The sequence below is a fragment of the Falco peregrinus genome, chromosome 18 (assembly GCF_023634155.1).
Source record: "Falco peregrinus isolate bFalPer1 chromosome 18, bFalPer1.pri, whole genome shotgun sequence".
In the NCBI taxonomy this organism is placed as follows: Eukaryota; Metazoa; Chordata; class Aves; order Falconiformes; family Falconidae; genus Falco; species Falco peregrinus.
In genome coordinates this window covers 3,547,012-3,559,173 of record NC_073738.1, presented here as the reverse complement: position 1 = coordinate 3,559,173, position 12,162 = coordinate 3,547,012, and the positions used below count along the sequence as shown (strand labels likewise).

The 12,162-nt window shown below is 61.3% G+C and overlaps 2 protein-coding genes across 2 annotated transcripts; both read right to left on the bottom strand.

Moving 5' to 3' along the window:
* Window positions 1-5,360: 5,360 nt before the first annotated feature.
* Window positions 5,361-8,408, bottom strand: VPS25 (vacuolar protein sorting 25 homolog). Its single transcript, XM_055789982.1, has 6 exons — window positions 8,252-8,408; window positions 7,951-8,096; window positions 7,805-7,858; window positions 7,195-7,283; window positions 6,621-6,696; window positions 5,361-6,055 (listed from the first exon to the last, which is right to left on the bottom strand). The coding sequence occupies exons 1-6, from the start codon at window positions 8,296-8,298 to the stop codon at window positions 5,943-5,945; spliced, it is 525 nt and encodes a 174-aa protein (XP_055645957.1). The 5' UTR covers window positions 8,299-8,408; the 3' UTR covers window positions 5,361-5,942.
* Window positions 8,409-8,834: 426 nt separating this feature from the next.
* Window positions 8,835-11,695, bottom strand: RAMP2 (receptor activity modifying protein 2). Its single transcript, XM_005238839.4, has 4 exons — window positions 11,360-11,695; window positions 10,219-10,329; window positions 9,755-9,857; window positions 8,835-9,274 (listed from the first exon to the last, which is right to left on the bottom strand). The coding sequence occupies exons 1-4, from the start codon at window positions 11,418-11,420 to the stop codon at window positions 9,019-9,021; spliced, it is 531 nt and encodes a 176-aa protein (XP_005238896.1). The 5' UTR covers window positions 11,421-11,695; the 3' UTR covers window positions 8,835-9,018.
* Between the last annotated feature and the right edge of the window lie 467 nt (window positions 11,696-12,162).

Below are 12,162 nucleotides of genomic sequence, written 5' to 3'. Positions count from 1 at the left end.
CACGTTGCTCCTCCGGGAGCCTTGGCTAGGCTGGCTGTCTCAGCGCTGACCTCCCACCCAGGCAAACCCTGCTCCCGCTCATCCAGCCCTGCTCTCCAGAGGAGCCGGGTACCACCTCCCCAGGACGGGGTTTGAGCGATGTTTCCCCCCTGGGAGCTGCTTGCCTGCAGCGTGGGCTGCTGGGCAGGGAGCAGCGACCACATCCTCACCCAGCCCCGTGCACCCCAGAGCGTGCATGGGGCATGGTCCCACGGGAACCACCAGCGCTGGCTGGAAGATGTGTGTTGAGCACCGGCTTCCCTGTGGAGCTCTGCCTGCTGCCCCGGTTGCAAAACGCCGGGACTGACAGGCTGGTGGGCTCAGGGCTTACACTGGCCCTGGCACAGGAGACACTGGTGTTGCAAGGTGCGACACGGTTGGACTCAGGTTTGCCAAACAAGGATTTGGATGAACCCTGCCCCAGACCTGCCCAGAACCTGCCCGCTTCTTGCTGCATCCGTTGCCAGAAAGGGGGGCATCCCTGCCCCCCCACCCCGCAGCTGCCTCCAACACGACGTTCCTTGGGCTGTCCCGCTCCTGTTGAGCTCTCTCCTTGAGCACCCACAGATGCACCAAGGAAGGAGCCCACACAGGAGCTGTGCCATTGCTGTCCCAGCCTGGAGAGCAGGAGAGGCAGGGGAAAAGCTACCCCTCAGCCTCCGCTTCTCCTCCAGAGCCCATCATAGGACATGAGGTTACAGCTTTTACTCATTTAACATGTCAGATTTAAACCCCTCCCTGCTTAAAAAGTAATTGCTTTTATTTTGATCCTGTCCTGACTACAATTTCCAGCAGAGGTGGAGATTTCAGTCCTCCCTGGCTGAAAAATCCTCAGCCTGAGCCGCAGGACGGGCAGCGCTGTGTCTCCTGCAGGAGCAAAGCTGGCAGTGACGGAGCCTGCTAGAGCATCGCTCCCAGCACCGCCAGCATGCTGATGGCTGCCTGAACTAAACCAGACCACGGATCTGTCCTCGGAGAGAAATGGTGCTGGGTGGGTTGGGAGCTTCCACCACCCTGGGACAGGCACGTCCAGCTCGGCTGTCCCCAACCTGGGGAGCCCAAAGAGAGAAACCCAGCCCCAGCTCCTTGCTCCCTCTGCACAGCACCGAGCAGGGCGGCTGCAGGATGGACCCAGCTGGGCTGTGCTGGGGCCCAAGGGTGGCCAGCCCCGAGCTGGGCAGGGGGAAGGAACTTGTGCAGCTCTGAGCTGAAACGCTGCCCAAGCCCCTGCTGCTGCCCCCAGCCAAGGGTCTCGCACTGCCCCACCTCGGGGACACGGCCCAGGCTGGCAGGGAGCCCCAGCAATTCAGCAAGAGCCAGGGAGCCAGGCAGGGATCTTGGCTCCATCTCTGGCAGGCTCATGTCCCCTTATCACCCGTTTTCATCATGAAACGAGATGCCTCAGAAGATCCCAGAGGAGCAGAGTGTCCCGGTCCTGGTGAGGCCCCTGCAGATGGGAGAGGAACTTAGGGGTGCAGTTTGCTCTGACTGCTGCCCTCCCACACCTCCCTGGTGAATGGCCTGAGAAGTTCCCTGGCCGCCCCCCCAGATGCCATCCCATAGCAGGGGCTTGGCAGGGGTGCAGGTCCCCTCCTGACCTGGCCCAGGACACCAAGCTGGAGCCAGCTTGGCCCAAAATCTGGAGGTTCCTGCTCCGCAGCCAGCTGCCCATGGCACCACTCTGATGGTGTCCACAGCTCCACGGCCGTCATCAGGGTGACATGTCCGGGCTGTGGGTGCCAGTGCCACCCTCTGCTTTGAGGAACCGCTGCAATCAGGCCATGTAACCCATTTCTCACTTGCACTTGGCTGCCAGGAGGAGAACGGGGACTGCGTAATTGCTCTCCTCAGGATTAGATCACGAACCAGAGCCCTGCTCAGCTCCTCGCTCCAGCAAGCTGTGCCAGGAATTGTCCATTCTGATGCCAGAGCTCAGGACAGGATCACGGAGGGGCTGCAACGGGTCTGAATGCAGGCATCCCCCGTGGAGATGAAGGATGCACAGCTCAGGCTGCCAGGCACAGGGTGCTCATCCTGGGAAAGGTCAGAGCGGAGGAAGGCTCCACAGTGCCCTGGGGCTTGTTTCACAGTTGGCTTCAGCATCCCATGCCTGGGGGCTTCCAGCATCATCCTGCCGCGCCCCTCCTCGCCATAACACAGGGAGTTCAGGGAAGAAGAGATGTCACCCAAACCTCAGCTGTGGCTTTAACCCAGGCAGATAACTCCGGAGGATTTCCTTAGCCCAGAGTTACAGATGTAACCTGCCTCCAAGTGAATGCTGACATATAAATTTATCAAAGTGAAACAATTCTCGCTCCTAACTAGCTGCACGAAATAAAAACGCTCGGCGTTTTTACATCCCCAACCAGCAGGATCCGAGTGTGCACAGACTGATAGCACCTTATCTCAGCACCGGCCCCCCAGCCCCCACCTCGCTGCGGCCAGGAGCCCTAATCACTGTGGCCAGACACTTCAGAGTGGCCACGGGCCAGAGGCGGGGGCCACGCCAGCACCCTTGCCCCACAGAAATGCCACTTTCTCCAGCGGCCAGGCTGGAGAGCCAGAGCCTGAGCCGTGCCCGTGGTGGGGGAGTGGGAGAAGTTTGGGGCTGGGTTTTAAACTCTCCTAATGCCAAAGCCCCAAAGCACATGGCATGGCTCAGCCCCGCTGCAGCAATGGTGCAGGCAGTCCCCTGCCACGGGCAGCGCAGCGGTGGCAGAGTGGTGGCCGGTGAGGGAGCTGCCTGGCCGGGCTTCAGCCATACCCCTGCGTGGGCACGGGCCTCCCCTGCCCGGTGCTTCACTTACACCGAGCCCGAAGCACCGGGAAGAAGCATGCCTGCTCCCGTTCACAGGAACGCCGTGTGTGAGGCTGCCACACTTGCTCCCTCTGAGCAGTCTAATTACATCTCCTCCATCTCTACCCGGCACCCGAGGGCTTCCACACCGGAGCAGCCTCACCACATCTCCAGGCTGCCTTCGGTGTCCCAATCCCACAATTACATCATCAAACGGCATGAAGCGCTGATTACAGATAAGGAAATGCGCTTCAGAGGACAATTAGAAGGTCCTGTGTTACCTGCTGGCAGGAGCTTACATCACCACGAACTACAAATTGCCACTGTCGCCCGCAGAGGGAAGAGCCAGGGAGCATCTGCTCCCTCGGGGGTGGCAGCACCAGGCAGCAGCAGCAATTCCAGCCCCAGGACCTGTCCCACGGTCCCAGACGGTTGCCAGCAGCATCTGCTGCGGCACTGCGGTAGTGCCTGGCACAGGGAGTCAGTCCCACAAGGACCTCGCAGGCACGGCTGGATGCAACGTTTCATGACTGGCTGAGAGGGTAGAGAAAAAGGAATTTTACACCTTGGCCATTCTGAAGGGAGGGCTGTACTCTTCCTCCTCCTCTCACTAAGTTAAGAACTAAGTAGGAAGCTGAAAAAAAGTGAATTGCTGCCAGGAGCGCCTTGGAAAGAAAAAACTGGGCTTGGGATTATCTAATGTCACATCAGCCATTTCCTAAGAAGGGAGCAAATTTAATTAAGAACACAGACTCACCCAAGGACAGCCAGGTTATGCACAGCACATGCAACTCAGAACACAATGCTGAGAGGTCAGCATCATGCATATGGAGAGCAAGAAATACAAACATCCCGGGCCTGGCTGCTAAAAGCTCGTTATTTGGGATCAAACGCAGATCAGGCACAGAACAGCCAGCACAGAAACACGGCTCGCTGCAGGGGTATGAAAGCAGCAGGAGGGGAGGGCGCAGCAGCCAGAGAGGGAAGGAGTCAACGTGGGTGGCATGAGAAAGGAGGAAGAAGCAGATCTTGGACATCAAAACAAGCCAGGGGAGACACTGGTAGCAAATGATTCCTACACAGAGACTTTCCTGGCTGCAAACACAGAGGGAGGACCCCTGCCCAGGCAGCAAGCCCTGCTCTGGAGTCTGTGGCTGTTGCGAGGACACACGCGCTGCCTCTGCCAGGACACGCTGTGGGGCTCCTGGCACATGGCACGGCGCAGCCTTTGCTCCTGTAAGCATGGCTGGCAGCAGCCGCGGGGAGCTGGGCTCGCTCAGCCGCTGTCAAGACATTCCCCAGCGAGACAGCACATGCTGGCACCAGGACGGCTCTTTGCATCCCCAACACATCCATCCCCGAGGGCTGCCACGTCTACCTGCTGCCCCCAGACCTCACAGCGCAGGTGGGAGCTCAGCCCAGGCTGCCAGAACAGGTGCCCAGGCACAGGGCACATGAAGCCAGCCGGGGCTGCGCCATCCCATTTATCTCCTGTCACCTCCGTTTTCGTAGGGACAATGGTCTCCAGAAAGGATCGGAGGCCAGCGCGGCCGTGACTCATCACAAGCACCACCAGTGCCTTTCTCCAGCAGAGGAGTGCTGGCACATGGGAATTCCGCCGCAGCACTGCCGTCACCAGCACAGAGAGGAACGCTGAGCACCCGCCTCCAGCCACAGCTCCAGAGCAACATGCCCAGACCAAGCCAGTGCAGTTCGGGTCAGTGGGCTCCTGCTACAGAAAGGAAATTTTTATATTTCACAGCCCCACAAACTCAGCCTGGACTCCAGCACCTTGTCTACACTGAAAATTACCTACCGTCGACGATGGCTGTCAGCAGCGCTGCAGCTGAACCAGTGCCAAATCATCCTCCAAGGGCAGGGCAGGAAGGACAAGCTGTTCAGCACCGGCTAATGTGTGCCGGGGAGCCGGCACCATCTGCTCCGCCGGATCCCACAGCGACCACACTGGGCCTGACCAAAGGTTGCTCCAGTGCAGCGCCCCACCTCTGCCTGCAACAAGTGCTGAACGCTCGGGCAAGGAACAGGAAAGGCGAGCGCGATCCTTCTGCGGCACAGCTGTCCACCTTCTCCTGGTGAGTGATTAAGGATTTCCTGGGTCAAAGCCTGTACCTGGGTCACAGTTGCTGACGAGCTGGGTACTTCATTATCAGCACCGAAAATCTAAAAACTGAAGTCATACCCTCCACCAGCCGCTGTTGTAAGCTTACCCCACCACCTCTGCGACAAACCCATTAGCTTTCAGCGGACTGCAGGTGGAAAATGAATGTAAATGTTGCCCTGAAGGCAGGCAGCATGGGCCAACACGGTCCAGAGCTTTGATATGTGGAAATAAGTACTGGTGCTACCAGCTTCCCACTCGGGTGGGGTGGCTCGGCAGGCCCACCCTCTCCCCAGCACGCTGCTGTGTTCATCTGGTGCAGTAAGGAAACACAGCTGGAGGGCAAAAATCCAGTACACCGCTCTGTTTTGTTTCTGATGGAAAAATAGACAAAAACATCCAGGCTGCTCTATAAATACATTTCATTTTAATTACTTCAAATGTAGTTCCTTGGCATCCACCCCCACCCCGCTGCACAGCCTGCTTTGCAGCAAGCACATTATCAGTCTGCCACTGAGGTCTTCTACAGCACCGCAGCGACAGCAAGTTCCTCGCACTTGCTCTCACCCTGCTTGGCAACACAGCAGGGACTGCAGAGCCTGAAACACGGCTGCCAGGAGGGAAGGAGATGCCCTTTGAGGCCAAGCTCAACCACCCAGCTGAAGAGACTGCTCCGTGGCCTTTGCAGGAACGGGGACCAGCAACTGGAGCAGTCCCATTATTTCACTTCTGGGTGGTCCCTCTCAGAGCTGCCTAGAGCAGCTTTAGCCTCTCAAGCACAATCAACAGGGAGAAAAGACAGACAGAGGATCTCTGAATATTTCTAAGAAGTCACATCTTTGGAAGGCTTCGCAGACTCTCCTTGCCCCAAGAAATCCCAAGTATGCAGCTGCTTGCAGTCATGGCTTGAAACCAGGCCAGGAGTGCAAACCTTCACAGCAAGACCGCTTCAGCAGCCAGGGAAGAGTGGAGGGGCAGGGGCTTCCATCAGAAGAACTTGACGCCTCGGCCATCATCCAGCGTGATAATTTCAGCCTTATGCTCTTGCTGCAAGGCTTGCAGAGCACGGAGCAGCATAGTCTCATCCAAGCCATGGAACTCTAGGGAAGGACAGATAGTATCATTAAGAGGGGGAGGGAAAAAAAAAAAATCACATCAGGAAACAGGTTTACAAACTCCCAGTGCTGGCAGTGGCCGTAGCACCGGGCTCTGAAGAGCGCTTTCAGACTCCAGTGCCATAACACTACAGCAAACCCAGAATCATGGCAACACTAACAGACTCATGACTACATTGCTGCATCAGGAACAAAGCCTGAAGGTCAACAGACAGAAGGGAATGAGTCACAGCAGTCTCAAAGGCAGCGCAGAAGCTATGCATAAAACCAAAACACCCCGCACCTCACGCCAGATAAAAAGCTGGGCACTAGGGAGGCTTGCGAGGTGGGGGGAGGTTTAAAATGCAAACAGTGATAGCAAAGGGAGATGTTCATGCAAAGTGGTAAAAAAGCCTTCAGAATGGCATTTGCCAGCGGTGATCGGTGTGAGCTTGCATAAGCAATTTTAAAATATTTAGTCTACAAAACTATGATCTGACAGTCAACTGTTTACACGCTCAAATCAAGTGTGCTGTGAAAACCTGCTCCGGAACGTAACACATGACGTTACCTTCGTTCTCTGTGTCATCGCCACTGGCTAATTCATACAGCGTGAATACAGAGTTGGTCAAGCCATTCTTCGACACCTGGAAACGTAAAATCAATATAGCAATTCTCCTCTGTGTGATTTAACATCCTTGGCATGATCTCTTGTACACCTCAGTACAAGCGAAATGGCATGTGAACAGCACTCGATACTACACTGGAAATGTTCTGGGGCACTGGAGAGTCAAGAAATTACACCTAGGGGAACTAAGACAGTTCCTTTCCCTGTCCCTCTGCTCTTTTTGCCCACGTGTTTTGCAATAAGGACTCGCTCTGTCCTCACTACGGAACAGCCAACTGCAGTGGGAGCGGGTGACTGCATCCGCTGCTCAAACTGTGTCTTACAGCAAGTAAAAAAAGCTGTTAACCTCTCTACGCTTTTCTGCAACAGAGAGATGTGGAAGAAGTAAAGTAAAAGCAGCGAGGAAGCAAGAGAAAAATATTACAGTGGTCTTTTTCACAAACGGCAGCCGATACCACCTGTCCTCCCGGCCACAGAAAGCCTGGTCTGTGGGGCGAGACAGCTTCTACGTTCTCACCCACTGATAGATGAGCTTTCCCCATTCTTCTGGTCTCCTCCACATGATCAGAAAACTGGTTTTGTTCTTATCTAACCATTCCAGGTTCCCTAAAATCAACAGGGAAAAGGTACATAATCAGAGCACAAGACTATAATAATGATCAAACCTGTGGGTTTTACAACATGTGCTAGACATTATACCCGCGGGGAACTTCAGGCACCTGCCTCTCACCACCATGAGACCACTTACGCCAACTCCCTCAATATTTCTACTTGCACAGAAATTAATTTCTCTTTTTCCAGCCCCCTCTTCCTCCCGCAGCTTAATCTGCCCCAGACAGGCAGAGGTTTGGGTCCCACGTGTGGGCTGTGGGCAGGGAAGGCCCGTGGGACCCTGCCTGGGGAGCAGCACGGCCCACACCGGCGGCTGGGTGAACCCTGGGCCCAGTTCCCAGCAGCGGGATGGAGCCTGGCCAGTGGCTGTAGCCTTCCTGCCCCACCAGCTCTGGGCTGGGTGGGCACACGGGTGGGTAGACCGGCACGTGGGTGGGCATGCTGGCACATAGGTGGGCACACAGGCAGGCATACAGGTGGGCAAGCGGGCGGGCAGACTGGCAGACGGCACCCACCGTTCTTGCGGAGCTCCTCCAACACCACCTGGATGGACTCCAGCGGAAGCTTCCCTGGGCGGGGGGTTAAGGAAAGGCTCAGCGGCCGCTGGAGGGAGGGGAGGCCCCGGGGCGGCAGGCGGGGGGCACCGGGCCCCGAAGGATACGCTGCAGGCGGTGGTTGGCGAAGAGCGGGCTGTCCTGGGCCTCCCGCACCGTCATGGCGGGCAGCCGGTGCCGCTGGCTGTAGGCGAGCGCCAGCGCGCACCAGGCCGAGAGCTGCTTCTGCCGCGTCTCACCGTTGGGCTGCAGCCTGCGGGGCTCCGCTCAGCGACCGGGCCAGGCCGCGGGGCTCCGCGGAGGGCCCCGACACCCCCGGCCCGGCCTAACCCCAGCCGCGGCTCAGCCCCGCCCCCCGCCTCCCGCTCCCACCGTCCCGCCCCGCTCCCGGCCCCGGCCCGCGCTCACGTGAAGAAGGGCGGGAAGCTGTACTGCCAGGGCCATGCGAAGCTCATCGCCGCCGCCAGATCCGCCACCGCCGCCTTCCGGGCCGGCCCGCCCCACTTCCGGGCCGGCCCGCCCCACTTCCGGCCTTCTCCCGAGAAGCCCCGCCCTCCCCGCGAAGCTCCGCCCCACACAGCTCCGTTCCACGAAGCCACGCCCCTCTAAGCCACGCCCCCTCTGTGGTCCGTCCCAACTCCCCGTACTTCCGAAGCTCCGCCTATCGTCTCTAAACCACGCCCCCTCTAAACCACGCCCCATCGGTGGCCCGCTCCAACGCCCTGTACTCGCGAAGCTCCGCCCATCATAAACAAACCACGCCCCTTCGAAAAAGCCCTCTTATGAAGCCCCGCCCCTTGATGGAGCCCCTCCCCCTCGTAGCCCCGCCCCGCCCGGACGGCGGCGCCTGCCCGGGGCCCGGTGACCTTCCCCACCCGCGCCCAGCGCCTCCCGGTGCCGCCCCACAGCCAGCAGCTGCCGGCGAGGCGGAGCGGGCGGGCGGCGGGAGCGAGCCGAGGCCCGGCGGCGGCAGAAGAACCAGTGCCACGCGTCGGGGAAGAAGCATTTAATCCCCAGCCGCGGGGCGGGGTGCACCACCGGCGGCACAGTGGGAACCGCCCGCCCTGACACCGTGTTCCAGGAGCCCCCCCGGGGGTGGGCGAGCGGCCGGTTGGCCCCACAGCCCGGGGGGGACGGGATGAGCAGGACCCCCAGGGCCACCGCCAGCTGTGGCGCTAGGGCTGGGCCTTGCCGTCCTTGCTGCGCCAGATGACCAGGGTGACCAGGAAGGGGATGAGGCAGATGGGAGCGATGATCATGGCCAGCAGCACGTCCTCAGGCGGGTCGAAGTAGACCTGGTGCCCCAGGGTGCAGTTGTGGAAGTAGTGGTGGTGGCTCTGGAAGATGTACTGCTCCGCCAGCGCGTTGGGGTAACCGTAGTGCAGGCGGTCAGCCCACTCCTCCAGGCAGGCCTGCAGCTTGCTGTAGGGCCTGGGGAGAGAGCCGTGGGGCGCTGGGAGGGGATGGGGATGGGGGCATACCGCGTGGTTGCAGGACACCGGAGGCACGGACTCCCCCCCCCCCCCCCCCCCCCCGGTGGCCATCCAGCCCAGCAGCACCCTCCAGGCCACCCGGGGCTCACCCTGTGCCCCGCTGCCTGCACCAGCTCTGCCCTGAGCTGCTGGACGGGAAGGTGTCCCTGGGCCAGAAGGTGGCCCTCAGGCCAGGAGCTGGTGGCCCAGTGGCATAGTGTGGGGGCTCTGTCCCAGCCAAACTCTTCCCACTGTCTCAGGAGCAGCTCCACTCACGCAGCCCTGGGGTCAGAGGGGCCACAGGCAATGGCCCCACCAAAGTGACCCCATGTGTCGCTTCCCCAGCTGGGGACACCCCCAGAGTCAGCCAGAGCCCCTGCCCCACCCCACCCCCAGCGCTGCCCGGGGGGGGGTCTCAGCTGTCCCACCACCCCCATACCTGCTGATGACTTTCCACTCGCACAGCTCCGACGCCGTCACATTCATCATCAGGTGAACGAAGCCTTCCCAGCAGCTCTGCGTGATGTTGGCGTACACCTCCTCTGCAGGGGAAAGGTGCTGAGCGCAGGCAGCACCACTGCCAGAGCCTGTCCCTGCCTGCGGCTGCTGCCGGCTGACACCCAGCCCCCAGCCCCATGCCCAGGCTGGTGGGGAAGGCACAGGCGCGGCACAGGGCCAGACCCCGGGGTGATGCCCGGGAGCACAGTGGAACAGCAGGGCCAGCTGCCCCCAGTGTGGCCAGTGCCAGGGAGGGTTCCGTGGCACAGTCTGGCTAGTTTGGGGATGGACGGAGAGCACACAGCCAGGGGAAAAGGGGGTCACCCTGCGGTGCAGAGCCAGCCCCAGCCAGGGCATCGTTGGCCCCATGGCGCTGCCTGGCCCTCACTGAGCCCCGGCACTCACCCGCAAGCTCATAAGTCCAGTTGAACGAGACCATGGGTGGGCTTGTCTCAGTGACCTTGCTGAAGCCCTCTGCCTTGGTGTCCACGTGGCAGAGCCCGGTCCCCAGGAGAGCTGTGGAGGGAAGGGGCCAGGGGTCAGTGGGGCATGGGCACGGGCAGGGCTCCACGTGCAGGAGCTGCCCCGGCAGGGCTGGGTCTGCAGTGGGGAACTTTCAGGGGTTCCTGAAGTTGGGGTGCTGGGAAGAGTGCTGCCCAGAGCCTGGCATGCTGTGGGGCCAGGGTGTCCAGCCCCCCATATGGGCAGGGGCTGTGGGGAGGGGGCAGCCAGGCTGCAGGCAGCTGCTCGAGGGCGCAGAGGGGCTGCGTGGGCGCTGTGGGCCCTGGGTCACAGCACGGGGGCAAGCCGTGCCCCCCACCCATGGGGAGCCAGTGCAAGGGCTGCCCCATTGCCCCAGGCAGCTGCATCGCAGCCGGACAGGGCCAGGGCAGGAAGAGGAAGCGTGGCACTGCCGGAGAGCCCCTCCGCCCGCCATCTGCCCCACACCCCGCACAGCCCACCGAGGGCCTGGGGCATGTCCTGCCTGGCCCACCGGAGCCCCACGGCTCGAGGAAACTGCCCTGTCCGTCTTCTACCCACGATGTGGGGCAGTGATGCCAGTTGCACGGTGAACCACCTCGGCAGGTCCTGCTCGCGAGGAGCTCCGGCACAGTCAGGCACTGGCCAGGGGGTGCTCCCGGGCTGCGGCGAGGGCAGCCCACCCCATCCCGCTCTCTGTTCCCGACAGCCTCGTCCAGCCCCTCTCTCCCCACACACGTGCAGTGCCGTGGCTCCTGTCCCAGCCCGTGGCTTCGTGGGGCTTCCCAGCTGCTCCCGTGGGTCATTGGCAAAAAGACCGGGGGTGAGCGTGGCAGGGGCTGCCCCACAGCACCCACTGCCCGCCTGCCACCGGCCCCTGGCTGTGCAGGCGATGGCCACCCCAGCCACCCTTGGTGCTGCCCGGCTGGCTGCACACCGGGGTGGGTGGTGGGCTGGGCTGAGCTGAGACCCCGGCTTCGGGCCCCACACGCGGCAGGGTGGCTGGGTGAGCGGTGGTGCGAGGTGTGGAGCCCCTGGCCGCCGTGGCCACCCCCGGCACACTTACCCCAGAGCAGCAGGAGCCCTCGGGAGAGCCGGCTGGAGCCCATCTGCGTGCGTGGTGCCATCCTGCAAAAGCCTGCCGGCTAACGACCGGGACAAGTATTTCAATGGAAATAACAGGAAGCAACTCCTTTCCTCTGACAGGGGCAGTTTGACTACAGGAGACGTGTGAAAAATGAGATTGCTGAGCACTGCTTTAAAGCGGCTCTCCCGGCAGGACCCTGCCGCCGCGCTCCACCGTGCCGGCCCCCGTGGGCATCGCTCCCGGTGCCCGGGCAGCTCGCACCTCACCCGGTGGCCCAGAGGCTCCGTTCCCCACGCCGCACGTCCAGTTTTACGAGGCTGCTATTTGTTTACTTGTGTATTTCTCTTTAATCCTGTCTGGGCTGGGTTGTGAAATCCCTCGTCTCCTGCGTGGAGGGCAGGCAGCCCGGCAGCCGGGGGGAGTGGACGGGGAAGCGTAATGTCCCCGGACAGGCGCTGCTGCCTGGGCACGGGGACAGCGGGGGGACCCACGGCCCCGACACCGTGCGCTCGGGCTCACGCTGGCACCTGCCCCATGGCCGACAGCGTGACCTGCCCGTGGGTGCGCGGCTGGATGCAGGCAGGGAGGTGGGGAGAGGGCAGAGACTTGGCCGACGTCGCCCGTCCTCGCCTCTGACGCTTTCCTCCTGCACCACCCAGCCCGGCGCCCACCGGGCTCTGCTGGAGCCCCTTGCTCCCACCGCATCCCCACCGATGATGACCCCAAGCCCCATGGGGCTGCGGCATCCCCGCCTGAGGACCGGGCTGAGGCCGGCTGAGCTC

Bases quoted from the DNA above. Each gene is read 5' to 3' on its own strand.
- VPS25 (XM_055789982.1), bottom strand. From the start codon at position 8,298: ATGAGCTTCGCATGGCCCTGGCAGTACAGCTTCCCGCCCTTCTTCAC. The intron at 8,097-8,251 runs GTGAGCGCGGGC...GGAGCCCCGCAG, and splicing joins AGCTTCCCGCCCTTCTTCAC to GCTGCAGCCCAACGGTGAGA. The intron at 6,056-6,620 runs GTAACGTCATGT...GTCCTTCCCTAG, and splicing joins CGATGACACAGAGAACGAAG to AGTTCCATGGCTTGGATGAG.
- RAMP2 (XM_005238839.4), bottom strand. From the start codon at position 11,420: ATGGCACCACGCACGCAGATGGGCTCCAGCCGGCTCTCCCGAGGGCTC. The intron at 10,330-11,359 runs GTAAGTGTGCCG...TTCCCTCCACAG, and splicing joins AGGGCTCCTGCTGCTCTGGG to CTCTCCTGGGGACCGGGCTC. The intron at 9,858-10,218 runs GTGAGTGCCGGG...TTTCCCCTGCAG, and splicing joins CTGGACTTATGAGCTTGCGG to AGGAGGTGTACGCCAACATC.